This window comes from Gouania willdenowi, chromosome 11, assembly GCF_900634775.1.
Source record: "Gouania willdenowi chromosome 11, fGouWil2.1, whole genome shotgun sequence".
Classification (NCBI taxonomy): domain Eukaryota; kingdom Metazoa; phylum Chordata; class Actinopteri; order Blenniiformes; family Gobiesocidae; genus Gouania; species Gouania willdenowi.
Window position 1 is genome coordinate 24,078,648 of NC_041054.1, and position 17,103 is coordinate 24,095,750.

Sequence of the window (17,103 nt, forward strand, 5' to 3'; positions counted from 1 at the left end):
TCTGCTCCGGAGTAAAAGCCTCACGTGCTTTTGTTTTGCTTATGTGGTGAAAATATGAGCGTTTATAATGCTGTGTTCACGGATAAACATGCATGTTTACTTACCAGAATAGTACGTCCAGAAACAATAGTCATAGTGGAGCCGTGTTGTAGACCCTTCCGCTCACACAAACGTTACATTCCTCTGAACGTTTGTCAGCACAGCCTCCGTCCACAGTCATGGAGATGAAGGAGGAAGTGAGTTTGTGACCCGAGATTTAAAGGAAGTTTGGAATCACGGGAATAATATTAAATAACCATGAAATATTAACTTAAATGACTTTTAGAGGTACAAAAACGTTTTTTAATAGTGACCTTTTTTTTTTTTAACCCAAACTGCGACACAGTGACGTCATGAACCCGGAACCAGAAGTAGCGCACTCAACACTGCGCTCTTACCGAGGGAGCCGTAATTATAAAATAAACGTTCATTTGACCGTTTTGCTACACCAAATGACTCTAAAATAAGATTGATTAACGTGGATGCCGATAGATTTTTTTTGTGTAGGTGTGTCGCAGTTGATCACCGTTCATCTGTTTCGCCATCAAAATGGATACCGGATGTCGACTCAACTGTGATCAAGATGGATGCCGGAAGTCGTCTCTCAATATATGGTGTGCTAGCGCCCCCTCACTCTCTGCGGTCAAAAGCTGCCGTCCAGAAGTGAATTAAAATTAAAATAAACATTTTGAAATGACCAAATTACTCCAAAATGACAGATACACACACTTGGGGTATTTGGAACCTGTTGACTGAGTTTCAGGTCAAACTTGCACCGCGTCGAGGAGATATTTGCTCCACCACACGCACACACACACACACACGCACACACACACACACACACCACACACAAACACACACACACACACACACACACACACACACACACATACACACACACACACACACACACACACACACGCCTCAGCGCTTGCGCTCGGGACCTGCTTTGGACAATTTCACAGGAGCGGCCTTTCTCTGCATCCCAATGCTAAATTTAAATCATGGAATTGATCAGCTGGTCTCTCAACGCTATTTTTCAAATTTGCTCAACAAGGAGGTCGGGCAAGGGAGAGCCCGTATGTCCAGAGGATGTGGAAGACATCCACCAGACTAAAAAAAGACTGCTGATTGGAACTGGCATTTTCCTGATTTATCGCAAGTTTAGATTATGGTGGCAGCATTATTGGAAAGCCGCAAGTCAAGTCCAACGACTGAACTTTTAAGAAGGAGTGGAGAGTTTGTGTCAAGGAAAATGCCACATTATTGGATATGAATGACCGGGACCATAGGGCTAGTAGTCAATTTGTGACTAGCCCGTCTGAAAACAACTTATCTTCATTCGGCCCCCTGAGATGAACAGACTGTTGTCAAGGTCTGTTTATTCTCCACACTCTTCCGTGGACGTTATGTTGATTAGACACACTGACCTTTCCCTCACTTTCTCATGAACACCTGGGATATTTGTCTCGGCTAACGAACTCTCAAGGTAATCTTTATGGCACGCCATCCCACATCATCAGCACTGAGACAAACTGTGAAAGACTGCAGTAGAGTCTCAGAAAACAAGCACACGCTCACATAACACTGATCACTCCTACACTTTCACACACAACCCGTTTTTTTTTCACTGTCTCCTACTGCCCCAACCCCTCCTCCATTCATGCAGATGGCAGCAGGAGATGAAGCGCCATAAGGGCAGCTATTCACCACCCTGTGGCTGACCTGCAAACTACCCATCCTAAAGACCCATCCCCTGGTGCTAATGTGCTTTTGTATTGAATTGAATGTTGTGTTTGTTGGTTTTTGTCGCAATGTTTGCTGAGGAGTTTTTTCATGATCCCAAACTCCGCCCCTCTCTACAAGGGCCTAGTTTGGTTTTGTCTTTTTTACTTCTTCTGACCCATTGTTCCACATTTCTCATCTAAGAAACGGAGCGCCGCCCTGCTGCTGGCTGCTCCACAGTTCTCCCGTTCCTGTCCCACTATGTTATATGTGATTGTCTTTTCATGTTTCTTGGTCAGAATGTAACTGAAACTGAATTTCCCCTTGGAGATAAATAAAGTATAATCAATCAATCAAAAAAAAAAAAAAAATTGTCACCTTTTGCATGCTTTTGTCTGAGTTGGATTATATGAATATAAAATCGAGTAACCAATATAATGGATGAATCGTTATACCCTTAGTGTGTGTGTGTGTGTGTGTGTGTGTGTGTGTGTGTGTGTGTGTGTGTGTGTGTGTGTGTGTGAAATGGCATCAGTGAAACTATGTACAAAGAGACCTGGATATGACAGTGATATGACTAAAGGTCTATTAAAAAGAGCAATGTTTGTCAGCCACAACAATGACGACTATTACTTGCAGCATGTCTGAAGATTTCCAATTAGAAATTGAATTGAATCTTTGGTCAAGGACAAACTGAAAATCTTTCAAATTGAGACAGCCTAACAAGCAGGTGCCTCTTTTGCATTTCACGCTGATACTGTAACAACAAGGGTGTGTAGTTGTGTTTTGGAATTATTTAAATTCAGTATAATACACAAGGTAATTTTTGCTTTTATGAAAATAACTGAAAAAAGCTCCTTAGTTCTCCACTTCGGGACTGCTTGAATAAGATGACGTCTGATAGTAAAGTATGGTATTTATAGGTGTGTGTGTGTGTTCAAGGGCCAAACTAATCACTACCTGCAGGTTTATTTATTAAAACTGCTACAGAATGTTAATGATGGTTTCTAAAGCAGTAATACCATAATTTTTTTTATAAAAAAGCAACATCTAAAGCTATTACTCCTTCTTACCCATCGTGTTAACAAATGGCAAATTTCTAGTGAAAGTATTCGGGGTAATGCCATAACAGAGAAGATGAATTCTTCTATGTGTAATTCTCTGGTGAATAAAACCCTGCCATTCAGCGGGAGCTGAGTGGAAGCTTCTGAGGCTGTTGGGATATTTCTTGTCCATAACCATAATTTGAGAACTTTAGATCAAGTAATCGATCAAAAGATCACTAGATGCGCCCAATACAAGACAAAGCACTGTCCACAATGGTAGCTTCAGAACATGTGGGAGGCTGCACAACGTTTAATATAAATATTAGCCTAACCACTAGGAACGAGTGTATCATGTTTTTTCCTGCAGTCTGTGCCTTCTCCTCGCCCTCCACTCTCTCTTCTTTTCAGGTGTCTTGATGCTGGAGCTGGAAGTTCCTGACCAATGGTCGCGACTCAACTAGTCTGGGACACACGGATGGTCTATCCTTCGACCCTATTCTGTTCACTAACCCCAACAAGTTGAAGCGGATGGCTGCCACCTCTGAACCTGGTTCTACTGGAGATTTCTTCCGATAAAAAAATAGGCAGTTTTTTCTTCCCATAGTCGCTGAATGCTTGTTCATGTGGCTCTTGTTGGGTTCCTTCTTTCTTTCTTACTACAGACTTTATATTTTGTTAAGCGCTCTGAGATGACTCTGTTGTAATTTGCGCTATATAAATAAAGTTGAGTTGAATAGATCTATATTATTACATGTCTTCATTAAAAACATTGCCAGTAAATTAATAACTAGATCCTATACAATAAATGCTACAATGAAACAAAACAACAACAAAACAGCCTGTTCAGTACAGAACGGCCAAGAGCTAAACTTTTTGGACATTTTGAGAACCAACATATTGTGATGTAAAAACAAGTATTAATTATGATTAGTCATTTTTGATTTTTCTCCATCATTTCCACATATGCAGCTTCAGATTAAAGAGTAACGTATCACACCCTTGTCGGTATTCTATTTAAGTTTGAAGAGCAACTAAACCCCCAGGTTTTGGCTAACCTGCCACGAGGGTGGAAATTTAAAAAAAAGGCCTTGATCATTGCTCCTGGAGCAGTTAAGACACGCCCAGTCTATACTATAAAAATAATCTATGCTATGCTAACTCGCTACTCAATAGTCACTATACCTCTATATTCACAATTATCTCAATCCATCTTACTCACCACAGATTGCAGAATTCACAGGTGCTAGTTTTATAAAAGGGGCGGGGCTAACAGTACTTGTTTGTGATGCAAGATGGTTCCAAAACGTCACTAAATTTTCTCAGCCAAAAGCAAGTTTCAATTGTAATAGCTGGGTTTCAACCCATAGAGGGCAGTGACTGACATTTTCCAACAAAATATACCAAATTGAAATACTTGGACTGAAATGTTAAAAGTTGGACCAGGATCAATTGACAACACGGCTTAATACCCAAATACAGGGGTGCCCAATGTGTCGATCGCCGCAAGACTTCATAAATGAATGAAAACGATACGGTCACGTATACTAGAAATGAAACCTAACACTTCAGCTTCTGACCTCAATTTAAAGGGGCGCAAGCGCACCAATCTGTTCATTTACAAACTTTAATAATAAATACAAGAAGACCCTCCTTCAACCCAAAGCCATTTTTGTGTTCTGATTCAGGGCAAAGATGAGATTCTTTTTGGAGCTTCTGTGGATTTGAACTGTGAGATGATCTGAGGTAAACAAGCTGCTGACCATCATACTTTCACAGAGTTTTGGTTCTGCTGTGATGAAATGGAAATGCTACATTTTTAAACTTTATTTTCTAAATCTTTGTATTGATTGTATTTACATTCTAACTCAGTTTATAAGTGTTACTGTTTCAATCTTATTTTTGTATTTTAATATTATACAAATATTGAATAACTCCAATAGTTTTAATATTAAAATCAGATTATTTACAATTATAACCCCAAACATAGTAGATCATGAACAGCTGTCTGTGGAAGAAGTAGCTCGTGACCTGAAAAAGTGTGAGCACCCCTGCCCTAATACATACTGTTATGTATTCAGTAGAAAAAAGTGTTTTGGGGTTTAGTTATGTTTCCAGTTCCACCACTAGAACTGGGACTACCTCGACCGGGTCTCTAACATCCATGTTAGAACCTAATCAAGGCTGTTTCAGAAGACTTGGTTCAACTATTTATTCTGATCTTAATTTAATTGTTTAGTTTACCGTTTTGTGAAAAAAAAAAAAAAAAAAGTACTTTTTGCTTTGAAAATGAAATGCCGTATAATTAAATTATAAGATACTACAAAACATGGCCTTCCTAAGATGTCAATCAAGACATTGAATTTCAATTACAACAATGTATTTGATAAATAAATAAAGGGATATTGTGCTATTGTATATAGCTATCTGATGCATTACTGGAATGGACTGGAATGTGTGAAAACCTACCATAGTAATTTAGGAATACTTGTCAACACAAATAATTAATGTCGACATTGGGATGGTTAGAATTGTGAGTGCTTTTCCCAGTCTGCAGTGGTCAGAATCTATCAAAGGTCAGCCAAAATGGTGAACTGGTAGTTGCCAGTTTAGCTCATTGTTGCAAGTGTGTAGCCAAGGGTAGATTTCAACATATGATCTTCTGTTTTTTAAACTTGCAAAGAAAGAAGAAATTATTTTTGATAGATTAGAAAACAGTCATGAAAATAGGTTTTGGGAAGGGCTGCAGCTCTAATCACTCACAGACCACATGCTGACCTTTGCTGACGGCCAAAAGCACCAAAGGATACACAATAGAACCAAGACAAAGCAAAGGCAGCCAGTGACAGGTGCTGCAAACCATGAAAATCTGAAGTCTGAAACTCAAGGCTGTGGGATATTTGTGCTGAGCATAGTTTACATGGGAAACCATTTTATTCAGCTGAATACATCCTATCAGAGGTAAAAGTAACTCATTTGAAGTTGTCACGTTACTCTAATTGAGTAGCTTTTATGGGTACTTATACTTTTTTGAGTATATTTCTAAATCAGTAATTTTACTTGTACTTAAGTATGTATGAAATAAAGTAATTCATTACATTTCTACACAAAAAACTGTTACTGAGTAAATAAGTTTTTTGTGAAACTACAAAAAATGAAATCAAAAACGATCAAATGCATCACATCATAGCCGACCAACCAGAATAACACGTTAAAACAGCATTTTCATTGGTGTTTTATTTCAAAAAGAATTGTAAATTTTGAAAAACCTTTTACACTTATATGCCTATGTGGAAAATAAATTAAGTTCCAATTGTGGTAGATGTGGTCTGTTCCTTTTTTTAGTTTATACATGAGAGGTTTATGGTATGCAAGGGAACTGTGGCAATATTTATTACCTGTTTGTCATGTTTGAAGTTGTATGAAGAACGAGTGGCTATTAAATAAAGCTGAGTCATTAAAGAAAATCTACTACATGTGCGCGCTGCACACGGATGTGAATAGTGTCGGCAGCAATAGAGTCAGGATTAAAAAGAGTTCAGCTTTATTCGGGTTCGGGACGTATTCTGACGGCTACGGATCACGTCTGATTAAAGCTGTAGGTCTGATTAAAGCTAGTTTTCACTAAAAAACGTTCTTGTGTAAATAGGTTCTCAGTTTAATCAGGATTATGCAGGACAAATAACACATTTTGTGGACAAATAGGAGTGATTCATGCTGATCCCACCTCAAAACATCTAAAGGAGCGTTCACACCAAACGTGTGAATCGCTTTAACGGTGCCTCCATCACTTTGTCACTCCAGTGACGTGATGACTAGGGATTGGTGTGTGTCTGTGGAGCCGGTGGCAGCGCTGAGAGGGCTGCTGCATCGAGAGGGCTAATCACTTCTTCTCCGGCCGTACGTTTATATCATTTATCATCGACAGCGCCGCTTGCACTTACTAAAGTGCAAGTTACTAAAGGATGAGTTCACTCAGAATACACTTAGAATGTAGGCTTATTCAAGGAATATGCGGCTTTCATTTTGCCCTGGTAAGTTGATGAAGTGTACAGCCCTCCCGTCGCAGACAGTGACGGCCAGAAGAGGTGTATCTTGAAGTCGCTTGAAAAGTAAAACTTTTTCAAGTATAGAATCACGCAAGTCTGCATCGCTTGAAGGGAGGTTGCGTCATTTACATTAATATTGAATGTAATCTTGTCGCCAGAGTTGCTTCAGTCGTGTTCGGTGTGACAGAGAAAGACAGAGAAAATGCAGTTAATGTCTCTCTATCAGATACCAAAGCCCATCTTCAGAGCCCTATTCCAGCTCAAGGTGGACGACAACATAATAATGAAAATAACTTGCGTACTAGTTTACACACTGGCCACGGTTACATGATGCTTTATAATTCGGAATTATTTATTCCGATTTGAATAATTCGGAATTAAAGTGTTCTGCTTTGTGTTTACATGGAAATAGTAATTCCCAAACTGAGGTTTACATGGCATACCGGTTTATTCGGCTTTATTTAATATAGGAACTAATCACCGGTAAATAAAGCCCAGTAAAACTCCAGAAAACAATAACCAGGAAAAATATTTGCTCCCTGGTAAAGATAGTAGCTCTAACAACCGTTACAAAGATAAACTTGGTGATATTACAGCCTGTGCAGCAGTATGGGGACGCATTTCCTGCCGTCTCCGTGTTTTACTATCGCCCGTCCAATGAAGCCTGTTCCATTTACTGATCTCCGTGTGTGTTTAATAAGTCCATGTGGCCGTGTTTATTTCAGCACATTTATGCCTCCGTCAATCCACTCTTTTCATTAGATCCATGTCTTTTAAGGCTCTTTTTATTATTATGTCGGCTCTATTCTGGGTGGCCGTGTTGGATTATGTCGTCACCAAACGTGTCATCGTCACATGTCACGCTGGAATCAACTTAAAGCGGAATTAAGTGTTGTTCACTGTTTACAAGAAAGAGGAATTATTTAATTCTGAATAACAAATGGAATAAACCAGCCACTTAATTCAAAATTAAGCTTCATTCAGAATTAAATTAGCAGGAATTAAGTGTTTACAAGGTCAGATTAAAGATGAATTACTTTTATTCTGCTTTAAAGAGGAATTAAAGCTCCCATGTAAACATGGCCTACGTTGCAACATGCACTTGGCAAAATAACAGCCAGGTCTGAAGTGAATGTAGGACACAAAAAGCTGAGAAATCAGGAGTGAGTCTTTTGTCTCTGGAGGCACAGGTCTCCGTCACAAACTCCTATTAGTCGCTCCCTCACCAATCAGGAAAGTGACAGGATAATCTCACTGAGCCCATCCAGCCAGCAGAATTCTGTGCTACGGGATACATTTTCTTGTCTTTCCTATTTGTTGCCACCAAACCCCCAACACTACCACCCACTTACATTTTACCAACAGCAACATCATCACCATTACTCACAATGCCGGTTTAAAATAAACTGCTTGCAGCAAGCACATATTTGTACATTCAACTGTCAACACTTCATCATAACGCTACATAGAGGCGCGTGTGTGTTGGTGTGATCTCGACAAAAGTTAAAAAGAGACAGAGATGAAGCACAAAAGATGAATGGAGAGTCAAGACTAACACAGAACCTGACACCTTGACAAAGGATAACATCGACCACCCAGGCTCACAAAAGCCACGAGAGTAAAAATGCTTTGTGTTTTTCCAGCTGCTGCCAATTCAGGCCATTTTTTAATGCTCTCAATATGTGACAGCAATCATTCTTTCTTTACAACAGCAAATTCATGGATACCTAAATATGCAACGATGGCCACAGTTACATGATTTTTTTTTTTTTGTATATCGGTATATTTGTATAATTATTTAATTTGGAATTAACCAGCTACCTAATTTGAATTTAAGTTTAATTCAAAATTAAATAAGAATTAAAGCTACCATGTAAACATGGCCATTGTATGCTCATTAAATACTGTATGAAGAGCTTTTGACCTTGTGTGGTTTGAGAGACTTTGAGAGTTTCCTTCATGCAAGACAATCAATAAAGTGCATTTAGCCCAGCAGGACTGTCTGTTAAATGAAGCATCATACTTAAAGAATGTACTTTGAGTTTGATTGGAAACAAGGAAAAAACGGTTATCAATTTGAGCTTCATTTTTTTCTGCTTACTGTAAACAGGTTTAATTCAAAATTCACTGAATGGCTTCTTGGAAAAGCCTCTTCTTCATCATGTAGGTGTAGATGTAACATTGAAGGTCAGTTGAAGTGGTGTTTTTTTAAAATAAATTTCATTCAGTGGAAAATAAGCATAAATGACCGCAACTGTAATCCAGATGTTCTTGAGTCTACAAACTTCCTCATCCATAATCCACTTGTACTCCTTTTCATGAATTTAGAACCAAAAGCCTGCACTGTAGCAACTCATTGCAGTCTCGCAATGAGCAGAGACTTGCTCAAGGCTGCAATCACTAACCCTGGGTGTACGGGAGTAGTGAAACCAAATGTTTATTTTTAGGAATGGTGGATGTTACGGCCCTCGCCGTATTATTAGTGTTCAGTTTGTGCTCCTGCTTTCTGTTTGCTGCCTGGTTTATGTTTCTGTGACAGAGTGGGACGTCCTCACCATGGAACAGCTTGGTGACGCTTCTCAGGGTTGGCTGCCTGCAGGAGGAGTGGTGGGCAGCCCTGATTCGCTGATGAGGACGTCACCACATTCACAAGGCAGTGCTGCTGTCAGATCGGGGTTCACCAACCTTGACAGCAGCAGCATTGATTTTGGTCCGATTAGAAAACTCGGTCTCCGAATCCGTTTGTGCATTTGTGATCTCCGTTTGTGAAGTAGTGATTATTATTTTGGTTAAGCTTGTCACCTGTATATATAGTGCACTTTATTTCTCTTATTATCGATGAGTTTTCCATACGTTTTGACTCAATTTGTCTGTCAGTTTTGCACAATGTGGCTCCACTAAAAGTGAGTCCACTCACGCTGCTGGAAGTGAGTGCAGGAGAGCTGAGCAAAGGTGGAAAAGGGACAGTTTGCATAACTATCAGAAAAATGTGAAATATGCCAAGGCTATGTATCTTGCTGATAAGGTTACATCCAACAGGAACAACCCCAGGGTTCTTTTTAATATGGTGAATACTGCTCTTAATGTTCCTCAATCCAATAGCCTAGAAGCGACACCTGCAGTGTGTGAAAACTTCTTGAACTTTTTTATAAATGAGGTTGTGACAACTAGGGCCCTTATCAGCCCTCCTTCTGTCGGTGTGGCTGACTATGTCACATGCACAGCACTATTCTGTCAGTTTGAGCCTGTGACACTCTCTCATTTGGAAAAGGTGGTCAGTCAATTGATGCCCGCTGGCTCACCCTTTGATCCCATTTCCCCGCGCCTGTTCAAATATGTTTTTTCCACAATAGCTCCCTGTGTTTTGCATTGTATTAATGGATGCTTGGTGAAAGGGGCGGTGCCTGCAAGTTTCAAACATGCTGTTGTTCAGCATTGAACTAAAAAGCCGGGCCTTAATTCTAACAATCCTTATAATTTTCGCCCTATTTCCTAGCTCCCATTTTTATCCAAAATTTTGGAGAAAATTGTTTCCAACCAAAAGAAGACATTTTTGGAGGAGCATGAGATCCCTGAGGTTTTTCAGGATGGTTTTAAGAACCTCCACAGTACTGAGTCAGCTTTATTAAGGCCTTTTAATTATATTTTGATGTTTAATGATTCTGGCCACACTGTGGCTTTGGTGCTGTTGGGCCTGACCGCTGCGTTCGATACAGTGGATCATGAAATCCTTCTGTGTCGCTTTGAAAATTTGGTCGGCATTCGGGATGTGCTCTGAAATGGTTCTGATCTTACCTAACAGTGAGGATTTTTTGCGTCAAAGTTGGGGACTGTGTTTCGTCCACAGCCCCCCTGTCGTATAGGAGTATCGCAAGGGTCCATCCTCGGGCCACTTCTGTTTTCATTGTATCTGCTACTGCTAGGATCTGTTCTCCGTAGAGTTAGGTGTCATTTCACTTGTATGCTGATAACATCCAAATCTATTTGCCCCTTAAGCGTGAGAATGCATTCAGTACCACTCAACTTTTGGAGTGCATTGATGAAATCAAATCCTGAATGTATGCTAACTTTTTGCACTTTAGTGATAGAAAGATTGAAGTCCTCCTTGTTGGGCTGAGCAATTCTGGTAGTGGAGCCTCGGTAAACCTAGAATCGTTGTCACAGTTTTTTGGTTTTTGAAGACCAAGTTTTATTTATATTACGTTTTTAAGTTGCGTCCTGGAACTCCTAGACTGGGGCATAACAGAGGACTATGGGGATGAAGCCAAACCTACTTTTGACCTTGATTGCTATAGCTGTTGTCGTACGATTCGTATCCTTGGTCATCGTATGCTGCTCCATAGTCGTCGTCATATTCCTGAAACCACAAAAACAAAACCAATCAAGTCAGTTGATGTGTAGAAAAGACATTTAGACTTCAATCAATACTCTACATTGCACCTGTTGAACTGTGTATTTTTCAGTTTTCTATAATTATCTCTTGCAAGCAAGCCTTTGCTAGAATACATTGTATCTTCTGCAGCAGAATGTACATGCAGTGCCTTGAAAAAAATATCTGCCCCCCTCCTGATTCCTGATTTTTGTTATGGGCCATGAGAAAAGCAGGAACATGTCAGCCAGGGAGTGTTTGAGTTATTTAGAGATTCTTAAAGAGTAACCAAACCCCTGCTTTCTCCTGACCTGCCACTATGAAGGAATTTTCAAAAATGGCTCGATTACGGGCAGGGCTCCTAGAGCAGTTAAGACATGCCCAGTCTATACTATAAAATCTCCAATGAACAATCAATGCTATGTTAACAAGCTACTAATTACTCAATATACTTCTCTATTCACTCATCTTTCAATCCAACCGACTCACCACAGATTGTAGAGCCCACAGGTGCTAGTTTTTATAAAAGGGGCGGGGCTAACAGAGCTTGTTTGTGATGGTCCCAGAACATCACATGATCTTGTTCTCAGCCAATAGCAAAAATGAATTGTCGTAGCTGGGTTTCAACCCATAGAGGGCAGTCACTCTGACATTTTACAATAAAATATACCAAATCGAAATACTTTTTGACTAAAATGTTGAGAGTTGGACCAGAATCAACAACACTGCTTCATAACAAAATACAGCAGAAGAAAGTTGTTTTGGGGTTTAGTGTATTCTAAGCTTCCCAATGGTGCCACACACATTGAAATCAGAGAATACTTGAACAAGCTATGGCTATTTAAATGTTGAGTCTCAAAACTAAAAATCAGAGAAAATCCTTCTCAAAGTTTCGGAGGTTTTTCTCGTAAACCTGAGCAGGTAGGCGGGAATAACAAAAGCTATACAGGTACATGATTAACCCAACCCCTGGTAGGAGTTGAACGACTTCATAATCTTAAAGGTTGACTATGTGCATACTAGTCGAGACGACGTTGACTAGTTGATGACATCACCACGAGCCAAAGCCGAGCCAAGTGGCAACCGAGTGCTGGTGTTATGCCAAAATCTGTGACCCGAATAAATCTGTGACAGCAGGTGGCGACAGTTCCAACCCCTGCGGCTTCTCGGTGGAAATGTATTCCCCCTTAAACACGTTTGTTATTCTTTTCCAGTCTGCATTTACTTCACCCACTGGAGTGTCATGTTTAAGGGGAAGTAAGTAGCTCCTGAAGAGCTACGAAGAGGTTTAGCACTCTTCTCCTCTACCTTGCGCCGCCATCTAGTGAGACTAGACTAGACTAGTCGACGTCACGTAGACAGAGTCGTGAGACAACACTAAAGTCGACTATTTTCAACCCTTAAACCACGGCCATGGCTGTGAATTGCTGTTTGAACCATTTCCGTTCAGTATATATGTGAATTTAGGTGCAGCACATGCTTTGCGCTCCTTAAAGTTTCACGTTTAGGAGCCGCTTGTATCGCCTTTATTGGATGAACTGACGTGTTCTCTGGTTGTTTGATTCAATGTGACTTAGCTGTAGAACAAAAACTATGGAATACCGTCTTAAATTGATTATTTATGTGGTCAAAGAAGTGAGCAGGAGAAGGAAGTGATGTGTCTCAGCTGAATGTTGGTATGATTGACTCTGCAGCTGCAGCGATAAACACAAACTCCTGAAGCAGTGTTTGTTGGACTCATAATCAGAATAGATGCTTAAGTAGCCATGGGTTTTACTACAATGAGGAGTTTATTGGCCAGGTAACAATAATAAAAGTTTGTATAGCCAAAGCTGGTATGGTAATCAGCTGTTGGGATTCCACACCCCAAAACACTGACGTCACTCTGCTGTGAAACAAGTTGTTTTCAAAGACAAAGTTCACCATTTTAAAACCTCTGATATGGTTATTTGAAGCATTGAGTGCTTTCTTCATCATTATAGCATTTGCTCCTTTCCTCTGTTTCTCTTATGCCAACTTGTTCCTGGATTTTCCATGACATGTCACATTTGCCACAACTAAATGTTTCAGTAGGCTACAAGATCTCAAGAAGAAACAGGATCCAAAGAAATTTAGGAACAAATGAGAAACAAATTTATTGAAATCCATGAGTCTGGAAAAGGTTACAAAGCGATTTCCATGGCTTTGGGGCAACAGCGAACAACATTTAAAGCCATTATCCACAAATGGAGAAAACTGGGAACAGTGGTGAACCTTCCCGGGAGTGGTCGACTAACCAACAATACTCCGAGAGTACTAACTTATCCAGGAGGTCACAAATGATCCCAGAACGACATCCAAAGAACTACAACCCTCACTGGTCTCAGTTTAGGTCAGTACTATGACTTAACCATAAGAAAGATACTGGGCAAATATTGATTCATGGGAAAGTTCCAAGGTGAAAACAACTGCTGACAAAAAACTAAAACAAAAAAAAACACAAAGGCTCAACTAACATTAGCAAAGAAACATTTTGGATAAATATTCAGTGGATTGACAAGACAAAAAATTGGAAGTTGTAGGTTTCATTTCATCTGACATTAAAAGAAAAGCATTTGAGAAAAAGAACATCATGCCAACAGCTAAGCATGGTGGTGGCAGTGTCATTATCTGGGGCTGCTCCAAAGCTCGAAGACCTGGATGACTGGCTGTGATTGATTGGCTCAACCCAACTCAAGCGGTTCAAATTCATGGGGCAATTCATTTTTTCTCATCATGCCAGATGGGTTTGGATTCCATCCTAATAAATAAAATCATCATTTAGAAACTGCCTTTTATATTTACTTGGGTTATCTTTGTGAGATATTAAAATGGTTTCATAATCCGGAATATTTGAGTGTAATAAATATGAAAAAAAAAAAAATTATAACGAAGGGGCAAATTTGTTTTCATGGCACTGTATGTGGCACCAGTGGAACAGCAAGTGTTGACGTGCCCTTATCTCAGTGTCAACTAAGTGACTGCAGGATCTAAAAACTCTTGCTATGGTTACGTTTCATCAGCGCCTCAAGGGATGAGCTTTAAACATCTGTTTGTGCTCTCGCAATCTGTTTCCCTACATCCGCCACCCCACTCCACCCCAGTCCCTGCCAGGATGAACATCAAAGCAAACCAGTGTGGGGTTTGTCCTAAATTGGGATAAATGGGAGATGTGTTCCACAAAAGGCATGACCCCTTGCAACACATCTCTCATCCCCCACACTCGTCTTTGCTAATTCCATCTGCCCCTGATTTGCATGTTTGAATATAAATGCCTATGAGATTTAGCACCAGAAAACAGTCCTCATTGAGCACATTTTTAATAAAGCATTAATTTCTGGGTAAAGATGACAGTGTTTGGTTTAGTTTTTTTATGGACCAGATGATACACAGATCGCCACTAAGATAATCAGACAAGACTTCCTTGCTTGTGGAGGAAATGCAACACCCAGGGCAACATTAATAGCTTCAATGTTTTTTTTTTTGTTTTGTTTTATAGAAATTCTTACACGAAAATATTTTTGAACCCAACACTACTAAAGTGTCTCTAAATGCTCATAGTTATATTGGTACCAAGAGCATTTCTTTTGATATCCTGGTTTTACACAGAAGCATTTAGTCTACAACAAATACAATCAACTAACAGTTCAAGAGCCTCACTAAGCACTGTGCAACAAACTCTAGGGTATAGCCGCTTATAATTCCACTATTTATTATCCTGTCTGTAACGACTGTATGTAATGACATTATGGCAGTGAGGTGCACACGGCGTAGGCCTTTCCCACTATTAGTGTCTAAACATTACCCTTAACTCCAAACTTCATGTAAAGATAACACCCATCACCTGCACTAAGGACCGAACCTTGGAGGACTGAGCCTTTGCTGCCACCACCCCCGCCCTCTGGACTTCACTCCCACAACCCATCAAGAACGAAGACTCATTACAGGACTTTAAAACACTCCTCAAAACTGTATTGTGTAAAGCAGCTTTGAGTACCCAAAAAACTCTATATGAAGTTGATGCCTTATAATAATTATTATGATAAAATGCATATACTATCATTTCTGGGCTATAAAGCGCACCGCTGTATTGGCCGCATTCTAATAATTTAGCAATTTTCCAAGAAAAATCCATACAAAGGCTGCATCGTCACATAGGCCGCACTCTATTGGCTGATGAGGGTACCCTTAAGATGACTTGGCCAATCAGAATCGGCAGATAGGCGGGCTTCTATACTCCTGTTCGCATTAACAGAGATTATTATTCCTTGTAGCCTGTTCTGATGAGTTTCCATCTCTAGATGAAGTCTCCTCACCCACTGCCCCACATCTACATATCATTCTATTTACAACTTTATATGGTGACTTTTTACTGGAAGCAGACTGATACACAGCTAACTTTGTTTCTTCTTACCGTGAACAAGTCCGGACTCTGAGTCAGAATACGGACGCAAATAACTTCTAAACAAACTAAAAGTTTTATCTGGCAACTTTATGCTACTTATTGTTTCTTTCTATTACTAAGTGGCTGACATTTACTGTATCCATGCTGTTCTGATCTCTGCTCCATCTCCGTCTGTCAGTTCTCTTTACGTAAGCTTGTCCATCAGCGTCAGAGTCCAGATCGCTTCTGAACAAACATAACACGGTGATTTAAAAACTTTATGCTGTTTATTGTTTCCTTCTATTGCAAACTGGCTGACTTTTACTTTATCCAGGCTGCTGCAGCGTTGTCTCTCTCTCTGTGTGACTTGAAAGCTGCTTCGTGTTTTGCCATAATGAGGGGGTGTACATGACAAAATGACTAATCAAAATGATTCAGTGGGAGCACGCTCAATTTAATGTTAACAGTTTCCACCTGGTCTAATATGACGGAACTCATGTTTTTGGTGGCATGAAGCTTGTAAAACTGGAAAAAATCTACAAATTAGCCGCGTCATTGTTTACGCTACAGGGTTCAAAGATTGGGAAAAAAGTAGTAGCTTATATTCCTGAAATTACTGTAAATTTGTATAAAAAAACAAAGTGGACCTTATAGTAAAAAAAATAAAAATATGCTATTATATTGTTGAAACATATGGAATGGATTAAAGCATAAACAAAAGCTTTAAAAAATACATATATTTTTCAATTAAGGTCAAAATTTTATCATAATCAGAATCCAAATGCTTATTGCAAATTATATTCAAACTAGTACCATTTCAGTTCAAGAGCAAACAATATATGCCTCACCAGTTATTCACCTCATTGCATGTCGTGGACATAGTAAATATTCATGTACATACAAGCTAACCTAAACTAAGTTGTAGCAGTGTAGCTATGTCTCTTTGTGGGAGGCACTTTCACTACCATTGCTACCATTAAAAAATGTTTCATCACCGTTGAAAACAACATTTTTATTGAAAGAGTCACGACGTGACATGCTGTCTCTACAATTCCTACAAAGGAAGTTTGCAGCTCCTGTGACTCAGGTAAGAAGATTAAGTGAAACACTGGCTAAATTGATCAAGTCAACACATTCTAATAAAGTAAGAACTAAAATTGCTGCAAAACTTCCTAAACCTGTTTCGTTATTTTAGTCAGTATACAATTTTATTATACTTGGGGGTTAAGGTGACAAAACTTAATAAGCTGACAGACAGATATAGAAAAATGCAAAATCTAAGAATTATTAATGCAACTTTAAAGTTTCAGCAGTTGAGTAGAGACACAATAGACCCATTTCATGTGATGTATGCATGCTAAATTAGTAAATAGACTGATATGTAGACGACAGACAGTGAAGAGGAGACTTAATGTAGAGATGGAAACTCATCCGTTGAAACTGATCAAAATACGCGGAAATATGCAGAAACCTTCG

General features: G+C 39.5%; 1 protein-coding gene across 2 annotated transcripts in view; it reads right to left on the bottom strand.

Annotated features, from left to right (window-relative positions):
* Positions 1-17,103, bottom strand: part of khdrbs3 (KH domain containing, RNA binding, signal transduction associated 3) — a 217,158-nt gene that overhangs the window by 32,311 nt on the left and 167,744 nt on the right. For both annotated transcript variants that reach the window (XR_003675116.1, XM_028461744.1), the window contains exon 7: positions 11,131-11,213. Coding sequence is in view for 1 of the 2 variants with exons in the window: in XM_028461744.1 (XP_028317545.1) it covers positions 11,131-11,213 (83 nt within the window). In the remaining variant the exon portion in view is untranslated. The remainder of the gene's footprint in view (positions 1-11,130; positions 11,214-17,103) is intronic.